Consider the following 10895-nt stretch of genomic DNA (forward strand, 5'->3'; position numbering starts at 1 on the left):
GTTTTCCGCCTGAAAGCTATGAACTCTCTTTGTTTTCCATTTAGCTTCAAGACATTTTAACAAAAGTTCGCCCTTACCTACATAGGCGTTTGTCCACTAGGATACAATGATCTAACCTGTAACCAAAATTTCAAAATTCGAGGGTAAGCTCGTTTCTCGCGCAGCCATCGGTCCTCTACGCGGTGCATTTTCTCTGTGCCGAAACCAACTTTGTCCTTTCAAACATTTGTAAACACAGTCGATCATTCTCCATGCCTCTAAGAAGAGAAGATTCTCTTCAGAGAGAGAGATTGTTTAGAAATATCATGGAAGAAAAGTAGCGGTTGAAACAAAAGACGATTAGCTAAAAACCTTTCTTTACACCAAGGGAAGGGTCTAAGGATGCATTTTCGAACCCCGTCTGCAGCCGCTCACCACCAAAAATATAAAGGCTATGCTACCACATTTCCATCCAGGGGGAACGGATTTCCAAAATATACACGAAAAGACCGGCAAGATTGTAACATATATAAGAAATGTACAAGACCTACCTTCCCCGGAATAGAAAGAGTCTCGATTTCAAAAACAAACCCCAGCTGAAATTCTTGAGTCCTTAGGTGAACCACATTACTTACTCCAGTCAATCCCTTCTAGGAGACTTTCTTGAAAGTTCACTGCTAGATTTTGAACACAGGATTTTTCTCTATCAGATTGCAAAGCCGCGCGGCAGTTCCCATTCCATGAACGTGAAGGCTTCTTTCCTCTTTCTGCATTTTGCATGCCCTGGTTTTCCTCATCACCCATCATTTCTTGAGCCACTCTTTTTTCATTAACCCTCTTACTTGCCTCAACATATGGCTGCAAGGAAAAAATAAATAAACACAATTACACCTACCGACTTAGTGGGAAAAGGCTTTGTTGTTGTTACACCTACCGACACTCAGAGGAAGGACATCAATTGCAGAAAGAGAGGAATAATCAGCCGGTGTTTAAATAGTCATGCCGCCAAACATTTTCCACTTGATAAATTACTGATTGTCCTTCTAATTCTTTAAGAGGTTTATCTAAAAGATTCGCGATATAACTAGGAAGACGTTTCAAATACCACACTGCAGTATTAGGAAAAATATGTTTTTAAAATTTCAACACCATCAGTTGTACGAGGACTAATAAAATTTTGGGAATCAAATGCATAAGTTCTTGTTAACTTTGCTTCCAGACTCAGTTTAAGCAAATAAACTTTCCGATTACACTGGACCCGAACATAACTAGATCATAAAAGATACTGATTGCACAGTTTGAAAGCTTCAAGGGAATAAAATAGCATATAAAAACGAATGCAACCAAGTGGCTGAACATTAACGTAGACTATGTAAAAGTTGAGTAACTCTACCTGTTTCTCACTCTCAGAGAGGCACCTCCATGCACTGACGGCCAAGTCTAAGACCCTTCGACCCTTAAGTTGCTCCGAAGCAGAACTTTTCAACCGCTCACATTCTTTCCTGAGGAAGATGGTATAAGCACTTTGTGTCCCTCGTGGAAAACCACCACGTTTTTTCATCTCTTTTTTCTGGGAGTGCAGCTGGGGGAACTGCTTCTGTTCTGCAGATGTAGAACCTAATCAAATGTCCAAATGTAATGTTTTAGTTTGCTGAATTCACAATTTTGCATCACAAAGAAAACAATCGGCCCCAAGACCTTCTCTGCTCCTTCAGAAGTTTGATAATACCACTAAATGTACAGCTGCAACATGTAATGTTTTTAGTTTGCTGAATTCAATCAACCAAGTAAGCAACGGTGACATACCTATTGGTTGACAATTCTCTTTGGGCGTCGTCTTCTCCACATGAGAACTTTCAAGATTCGGTAACATCTGAGATGAATTATCCCTACACTGCCCTTCCATTGCTGAGACATCCCCAATATTATAAAAACTGGCATGACCTGATATTTTTATCCTAATCAGAAAAACAAAGGTAATACGAACATATTGAAAACATGCATTTCTCTAGAGCTTGTCTAATATAAAAATAGGCTCGAGAACAATTGGCAAGGAGTAGCTACTCTACCCAGAGTAGAAGCAGCTTTTGCATGAGGTTCCCTGTAGTAGTAAAGTTTTTCATACTGGTAGAGAACGAGTGCGTAAAGGTTTAAGAGAGGTTGAGAATCCTGCAGACTGTCACAATCCAATTTTAAGGCGAGTGCAACTTCGCCCCATCTCTCATCAGCGGTAACCTGGAAAGTAACCGTTATAGGTCTAGTTAATATAAATTTGAAGGTGAAAAGTTGAATACCACTTCATCTAATAAATGATTCCGTAACTGCATGGGAACGCGCTGTTAAGCACTTCAACAATTCATGTTCTCTCCTAAACAACCAAGACATTCTAATTGCAAACTAGATAATCCCAAATCTGGAAGTTCAGAACTTCAGAAAACTTATCATTCCATGACTCAAAATCAACACAATCAAAGTAAACAAATTATTAGTCCCTTTTGGAACATCCGATAAAACACGAACGAGGTAATGGACTCTCTTTTTGGTTTTCACTACATAAATCCGAAATAATCATCAAATGATTGGAAACAAACTACCTGAAGAAACCCTCCTCTTGCAGTAACTTCTTTGTAACACAAATGCAAGTCCAGCATTGATTGTCTGAGATCAAAACTGCACAATGCAACCAATCAGATATCGCCAACTGGGAACAGGTTAAATTAACTGAACCAGTATTCACCATTCCAATCACATAAGCTCCCCAAATATTCCACATGCATAAGTAAGTACAAGGAGGTTTAATATGCAGCTTCTGATTTCGGAATTAGAAAGTTCCAACTTTGCTTCTTGTGAACAAAGATTCTAACTTTTGCTTTTTTCTTCCCCACAAGTTTCTCAAATACCAAACATGGCACGCATGCATGCATACATTATACATACATGTACATATATGCATATCTGTGTGTTTGTGTGAACAAAACCCATCAAAAAAATCCTTGCTTGAACCCACTTGAGCAAATAATAAGAAAAACAGGAAAAAAAGAAAACTTAGAAGCCCAAAACAATTAAAAAAATATATTGCAAAAATAGCAAAACTCACACAAGGTTGAGCCCAGATGATGTATGCAGCTTATTGAGTCTCTGATAGAAGCTGTCAATCTCCGAGTTCTCCAGCAAGCTCTTCCCATCAGACTCAGAAACTGTCACATTGGAATTCATGTTCTGTTTCTCGCTCTCACTTGTTGCCATGTCTAGAGAGAGAGAGAGAGCTTTACTTTAATGGCTTCCAATCAACTCTAAGGCTTTACTTTAATGGCTTCCACTCAACTCCAGTTGCACATTTCCCGAAAAGAGAAGCCAGATGTCGACATATAGACATGCAGATTATGCATATGTTGCTGCAAGATGGATTAACTTGTGAATATACACTTGAAAGGACCGGGTACGTCAAAAAATCACTGTAAATGTTTTATATAAAATTAAATATAAGTAGTGCATGATAAAAATTAATTGAGAACGGATATGATTGGAAGATCCAAGATCCTTACAAAGAGGATACTCTCTCGTATATACACGTAATCGGTAACCCCATGAAAGTTGAAACTACCACCTTTGACCAAAGCCTTTGGGTGCGTTTGGTACGCGGGACGGGACGGGACGAGGCGTTCCGTCCCGCGTTTGGTGCGCCAAAAATGGGTGGAACGGGCTGTTCCACGGGACAGATTTTGGGTGTTTTTGCGTTCCACCTCCCACCCCTGGAACGGGTTTGTTCCACGTATGTGGAACACAATGTTTTACCATTTTAAGACAAATATACCCCATGTCTTTTTCAAAAATTACACCTTCGTTCCGTCCCGTCCCGTCCCGACCCGTCTGCGTACCAAACGCACCCTTTTGTATCCCAAACTAATCTTCCTTTCCAACTCAGGGGTGAATAACACCTCAGTTACGAGACACAACTTAATTATAGCTTCGGAATGGAAATTTTTTAGTATACTGCTTGTGTCGGGAATTTATGTGTTTTCCTATTTATGATTAACATGTTTTTATCGTACGAAATTGTAATTATAACTACTTTATGTTTTTAACATTATTTAAAGATTATATTTAAAAAACCGTTTAAATAAGAGATCGTTTAGTCATTCATGCCTATCACATTAGTTGACGATTTTGGTTACAAGTTACAAGTAGCATATTTATGATGAACCGTTCATTTGTTATGTATATAAATGTCTAAACGATCTCTAAATTGAAATATTTTTTACAAATATGATTTTTAGATGATGATAAAGAATATGAACGATTTATTTATAATGTTCGTATGGTAAAAACACATTAATCATAAGCGAATGACAAGTAATTTTCCTATAGGAAACACAAACATTGTCTAAAATGAGCACATTTAAAGGCCCTTGTATAAAATGCCTTTAAGCAAATTAAAATTAAAGGCCCTTTGTATCAATAATGATTCAATTCTTGTTATGTCTCATTACTTCAATCTTCTGAACCACATAAAAAAAATACATGTATTATTATGTGGTTTATGGAATGTTATCTGAGTTTCTTTTAGATGTTACTTTGAATTATGTGACATCTTGTTAGTGTTATATGACTATGTGCAAATTAAATTAAATTAAATAAACTATGCTGTTACATTGTTATGTTCATTTGGGTTGTGTTTATTTATTTATTTATTTTAACGATAGAGTTATTTGTTGAATTTTTTTCCTAACCCAACGAGAAACACGAAATTCTTCCGCATTCCATGTACCAAACACAACCCTACACCTTCTTCGTGATGCAAATCAAAATGTGCTATGCTAAAAAGTGGTAAAATGCATTAGTACAATAATATATAATATGTTGCTGCACGTAGTGACATATCCAAGATTTGAACTTTGGAAGTTCTAATGTTAAATACAAGTTTTTTAGATAAGAACAAAGTGCGAAGCACGCATAAAAAAAATCATTTCATTTACTTATTGGGCTTGTTGTGCACATGTCAACATATATTGGCATATACAGAAGTAATTTGATGAGTGATATAAAAAGAACTTGTCAAGTATTGTCGATGCAACATGTCAACATATGTCTAGCATGCATTACATTAAACATTTAGTAAGCACAAAAAGGATTCGTACCAAACATTTGAAGAATTCTCGGAAAACCTCCACACGTATATTTTCTGAACTCAGGTGGTCTGTATTTCCATCCTCTCCTGGTTGCACGTACTTTTAAAATGTCGATCATTGGAAACTTTAAAACATGTTACATCTTGTTAGCGTTATAAATGTCCTTTTGTGGTAATAGTGAGTTGATGACCCGACTCATATTCCGAATGCTTACGTATAAAACACCCCAACCCCACACCTTCAAACTCTTTTCACCCATGAAATTTTAGAGCCACAACACAAACAATGCGACATAACAAGACCACTTTGAACTTTCCGCGGCGGACTCAGAAAACTCCAGGCATGGATAAGGCCATGAAACCAAGCTAAAACCAACAAAAAATATGCCCCCATAAAATTATTGAAGTGATCAACTTTTTATCACCAAATCCCTCTCTTTCAATTGACCCACATAAATTCCATACCCAAAAACCCATTTTTTCTTCGTAGTTCATGGAGTCTGAGAGGAACCCATCTGTTATTGGCTACAATTCTGCAAGGCAAACCCAAAACATCAGAAAAATCTTGATTTATCTGAACCAAGTTCCTATCTTTTGAATTACAATCCAGAAAAAAATTAACCCCAAAAGACCATACTTTAAGCTTCTTTTTAAGCTTTGCGAGGTGCCCTCTGTGATTTTCTGAGAAAATTTGAGAAACTGAGCAAAACGGTAGCTTAGTTGTGGAGGCCGCATGAGTGGGCAAGAACCCAACTGGGATTTGAAGCTTTGGAGCCAACAGAATCAATGGCTTCGGGTAGCGGTTTTGGGGTTACTCTCTCACAGTATTCTCTCTCCTTCAATTCATCTACTAGTTTATTCCCTGCTTGCCGGGCTTCTGTTTCATCGAGGCAGCCACGGCCCTCCTCTCGAATTCGCTATCGAATTGATTCTGGCAGATGGTTGGGCTTGAGGCACCTTTCTGTTGGTTCTCAGAGGTAAGCTTTGTGGTTTTTGTTTGTATGTCATTTGGTTTGCTTGTGAACGTGAAAGAAAATGGAAGTAAGTTATGGAATTTTGAAATGTTTTACTTCAATTGGTTTGGTAATCAAATATGTAATCAAGTTTATGATAAGCTTGTTAGATTGATGAAAAGTGAAGGAGAATGGGATGAGTAGGGAAAATAAGAGAAACTAGAAGGGCAGAAAGTTTGAATTTGGATTGTTATATCATAGTGGGACTTGTACTTAAATCTATCGAGGTTTTTTTTAAGTTTGTATGAAATAAATAGATGGACCCTTTCAAGAGTTCAGTTCAAAATTTTTAAAGCAACATTGTAATCGAAAAAACACTACGAATCTTGTGTTTATTAACAGTGTTGCTTTTCCTGTGCCTTGGATAACAGATTCGACAGTTTTAGTTCAAGGTGTTCGATAACCAACACCGATGTACACTTCAACCGCGTGGCTACTGACAATGAGGTCCAAGAGGAATCATCTGTTGCAGAGCCTGGTTGCTCTGGTTGCTCAGTCCCAATTGTTGATATGCTTGAGACCGAATCTTTGAGTTTACTAACTGAAGATACTTATGTAGATTGTCTCTTGACGACACTGCCTGTAAGTTACAAAATTGTCTATGAACCTTTTCTTTTTCTTTTTCATTACCATTTCAGTACTGCATTACTGTTAGGTCTTGTCAGATTTATCATGTCATTTTTTTTCCTTTGCTTAGGTTTTATCAAAAGAGGAGCAACATACGCTTGCAGCTACTCCGGCCCATCCAATGGGATTATATGGTAAGAGCCTTCCTTCAATAGTCCAAGTAAAGCATGGTGATGTATCTTTCCTAAGCTGTCTTTGATGTGTCATTTAAATAATAAAATAGTTGATGTGAATGATTTGGAATCCTTGAGGTGATTTCTGATCCAACGGGCATAATTTTTCAGCTCTCTATGCTAGTTGTCTAGCTGGAAATTTAGTGGAGCAATTTTGGAATTTTTCTTGGCCCTCTGCTATCGCATTGATATATCCAAGCCTTCTACCAGTGGCGTTTATGGGTTTCTTTAGTAAGGTTGCTATTGAGATAAATTAAGTATATAGGAAAAAGCGGTAGGAAACATTACTTCCTAACTAGCTCAAATTCATTTTAAACAGCTTGCGATAATTGCTGGAGGCCCCTTAGTTGGCACACTTATGGATCATTTCCCCAGAGTACCTGCGTATAACTGTCTTAATATTATCCAGGTGAGAAGTTTGGTTTGCACTGCACCCAAAGATGTATGCAGGACGAATATTCAAACTTTTGTGTTCTAACTGTTTTCTTTCATTCAGGCAGCTGCTCAGTTGTTATCTGCAGCGCTGATAATCTATGCGCATTCTGTTCCTCCTTCTGTGTCATCCCTTCTTCACCGCCCTTGGTTCATTGTACTTGTACTAGCTGGGGCTGTGGAGAGGCTATCTGGTGTAGCATTGGGGGTTGCTATGGAGCGTGATTGGGTGGTGCTGGTACTGCTATTTTGACATTTCCTTGTTTCGTTAGGATACTCATACACATGCACGCACATAGTTTTATCCTTCCAAGTTTTCTTTGGCTTAAACATTCCCATGTAAACAGTTGGCAGGAGTGAACAGGCCAATTGCGCTTGCCCAAGCAAATGCTGTTCTTAATCGAATTGATCTTCTCTGTGAGGTATTTTCTAATCTTATGATCATTTATTCTTTAACAATACCTCCATGGAATTTTCATATGTGGTTAATGGTGAAATATTTTCCCTTTTATTTGAAATTTAATATGCAAATATTCCTTAGAGTTAACAAATTCTAGGCACATGGTTATGGTTATTCTAGATAATATTTGGGCTAATTCCAGTAGATGCTACTTTAGGTTAGAACTTAAAGAAAAAAGATGATATTTTTTGGGGAAGCTTGAGGAGATTTATAACTTTGTATTTACAGATTGCCGGAGCATCACTATTTGGCATTCTTCTATCAAACTATGACCCAGTAACTTGCTTGAAATTTTCTGGAGGTTTGATGGTGTGGTCATTGCCTTTTGCGGTAATTTCTCTTCTCCTTACTCAGTTTCAATATTTTGCTTGAAAATTGTCACTTTTATTATCGACTTAAGAATTTCCATTTCTCAGATTGTTCTCACATGTTTGACCAACAAGCTTTCGAGTGGGGTTCTTGACCGCCCAAAATGTTCACAAACTTGTTGTAGAACGTCTACAGAAGTATCTCTGTTTGATACCAATGATATAGGTAAATTTATGCTTCTATCTTTTATATAAGGAAGTCTGACCACCTCTTTTGTAATCGAAAGATACTTCTGATACCGTCCTAAGTTCCCAACTGGTTCTGTTTTCTGGAATCAGTGGATAAAGGTGTGGCAGCTATTAAACTTGGATGGAAGGAGTACATGCAGCAACCAGTTCTTCCTGCTAGCCTAGCCTATGTACTGCTCTATTTTAATGTTGTACTCACTCCAGGCAGTTTGATGACAGCATTTCTAACGCAGAGTGGTACTTGTCATGCCTTTTAGCCTTATATTTTTTGGTCTGAAATTTGTCGCCTTTTACATGCATTTTATGAAAGGCCTTCATTGTTTTGCAATTAATTCAAGGCCCAGGTTCTGAAAGCACCTAATAGCTCGGTTAGAACAGGCTCTTATCAACGTGCATTTAGGAGTAAACACTATTCATCGTGCGCGGGGGGTGGGTGGGGGAAAGGAATAAATGGAAGGAAAAATAAGGAAGTTCGGCCAAGAGAGTCGGACCCAATAGCACGCCACCCTGAAATATACCCAATTAATGCACGTGTTAATAACAATAAATTTCATTTGTGATGAGAAAAAGCTCTTAAGCACAACATCTAGAAGTTAATAACCCTACTGATTCATGCATATTGTTTATTACATCCACAGTGTAGGCAAAAAAAGGAGATCACTTAAATCGTGCTCTAGTGTGAATATGACTTCATCATCGATTTTCAATTATAGACATATGTATACGCCTCTTCTGCTGTGGTTATATAAACCTTTTCGTTGGCTTCTTTGTAAGCCCCATTCTAACTCCAAGGTATTGTGACAACAGGTCTAAATCCATCTATTATTGGGGGTTTTAGTGGACTGTGTGCTTTTATGGGTGTTGCAGCGACATTTGTGTCGGCAAGCCTGGTCAGGCGACTTGGCATCTTAAAGGTTGGCTAATTTGCATTGTTATCATGTTACAGTCCATTGTCGCATTATAGTCTGTCTATAGCTGATGGAGCTTCTTATCCAGGCAGGAGCAGCGGGATTAATATTTCAAGCTTCACTTCTCACCGTTGCTGTTGCTGTTTATTGTAGTGGGTCTTCCTCCCAGCAGAGCCCCCTTCTATTCTTCTTGTGTTTGATTGTAAGAATTTTTATTTATCATTCTTTTTTCCTATATGAGATTAAGAGACTAAATGTGAACTGAAATACAAAAGCTTATGAAGAAAGGACTTAATAGTTAAGAAATAAGATTTGGGATTCAGATGATAGTTACGTATGAGCTGCTAAGAAAATCAAGTAGTGAATCGATTGGGAATGGGACTTATGATATTAGGTTAGATCTGAGAGCATGATGAGGAATTCTTTTCAGAATTGGGGATTCTTAGACTGATCTGCTATATCTGTACATAATTTAGATAATGTTGAGGCTTCTTTTTATGAGGAGATTTCAGTGGTGACTGCTGCCTGCGTCAGCTAGTCATCAAAGCAAACGTTTCAATTGTAGTGGCAGATGCTCCACTTGCAATTATATGTACTAGAGAGAATATTGGAGAACAGGTGCTTTTTGTCACGCTTTTTAGACATTTTCTTGTTATCTTTATTTTCGTGTACCTTTTTGTATGCAGGTATTATCAAGGCTGGGGCACATGTCGTACGATGTTGTGGCAGCACAGATTCTTCAAACTGGGATTCCATCATCCAAAGCAAATATTATTGGCACAACAGAAGTTGCTGTTGCTAGTCTGGCAGAGTTTACAATGTGGGGAATTGCAATAATTGCCAATGACGTTTCACATTTTGGCTTTCTAGCAGTGTTATCGCTCCTTTCAGTGGTTGGGGCAGCGTGGATGTTCTGCCGGTGGTTGTTGAATCCATCAGACGAACAAAGAAGTCTCTTCTCTTTTGATGCTCGGTGTCAATAACTTAATGTAAGTAGTCTTTTTTACATGATTGAGGCTATTAATTCTTGTACATTTTACATGTCAGCCAAGTCTGAATGAACTTGCACTATCTGCAGTTTTACTTTCTATGGCCCTGGTGCAAAGGCTGTTATACGTAATCAGAACCAAGATATGATAGCAAGACCTTTTACGATGCCGACGTGTACTGTGAGGTATATTTTGTTGCTCATGGTCACAGTTCATACGTTTTCTTGGCTAGAATCTGTAGCACGCCTTTGTATAATATCTCATATAGATACGGATTAGCTTCAACAGGCTCAACTTTGTACATACATTTTGAAACATTTGTAAAGCATTTGATTTTATTCAAAATCGTTCCCCCGGCAATCACGCTTTATTCGAAGTGCGAACTGAATGTCGTCACAGGGTTGCTGAAATATCGTAGTGAATCGTATTCCAATATTCCTCCGGGGGCTCCCTCGTTCATGGTAACTTTGCATCTTGTTCCCCCGGTGCATCATGGCTTTGTCATTAAAGCCATGAATGCAGTAAAAAATCAGAAGAAAAAGCACCAAAAGTTGAAACATTAGCGATCCCTTTGGTACGTGTACACAGATGAAAAGCTGTGGTATTTTGCATCAATAGTTTCAAACGGG

The 10895-nt window shown here is 38.1% G+C and overlaps 2 protein-coding genes across 3 annotated transcripts; one reads left to right on the plus strand and one right to left on the minus strand.

The window, feature by feature from the left end:
• Nucleotides 1-323: 323 nt before the first annotated feature.
• Nucleotides 324-3293, minus strand: LOC126617653 (high mobility group B protein 10-like). 2 transcript variants are annotated; one of them, XM_050285703.1, is made up of 6 exons: nucleotides 3077-3293; nucleotides 2574-2649; nucleotides 2049-2214; nucleotides 1786-1923; nucleotides 1373-1581; nucleotides 324-837 (listed from the first exon to the last, which is right to left on the minus strand). In XM_050285703.1, exons 1-6 carry the CDS (start codon nucleotides 3223-3225, stop codon nucleotides 607-609), a joined length of 969 nt encoding a protein of 322 aa, XP_050141660.1. In that variant the 5' UTR covers nucleotides 3226-3293; the 3' UTR covers nucleotides 324-606. The 2 variants fall into 2 exon arrangements, with proteins under 2 accessions (XP_050141660.1, XP_050141659.1); XM_050285702.1 differs by having other exon boundaries at nucleotides 1373-1596; nucleotides 3077-3290.
• Nucleotides 3294-5376: 2083 nt separating this feature from the next.
• LOC126620151 (solute carrier family 40 member 3, chloroplastic-like) lies at nucleotides 5377-10611 on the plus strand. Its single transcript, XM_050288640.1, has 14 exons — nucleotides 5377-6084; nucleotides 6492-6702; nucleotides 6818-6881; nucleotides 7032-7156; nucleotides 7240-7329; nucleotides 7417-7590; nucleotides 7700-7774; nucleotides 8041-8142; nucleotides 8229-8346; nucleotides 8460-8606; nucleotides 9177-9283; nucleotides 9366-9479; nucleotides 9964-10266; nucleotides 10356-10611. The coding sequence occupies exons 1-13, from the start codon at nucleotides 5894-5896 to the stop codon at nucleotides 10258-10260; spliced, it is 1815 nt and encodes a 604-aa protein (XP_050144597.1). The 5' UTR covers nucleotides 5377-5893; the 3' UTR covers nucleotides 10261-10266; nucleotides 10356-10611.
• The last annotated feature ends 284 nt before the right edge of the window (nucleotides 10612-10895 follow it).

Source organism: Malus sylvestris, chromosome 4, assembly GCF_916048215.2.
Source record: "Malus sylvestris chromosome 4, drMalSylv7.2, whole genome shotgun sequence".
NCBI lineage: Eukaryota > Viridiplantae > Streptophyta > Magnoliopsida > Rosales > Rosaceae > Malus > Malus sylvestris.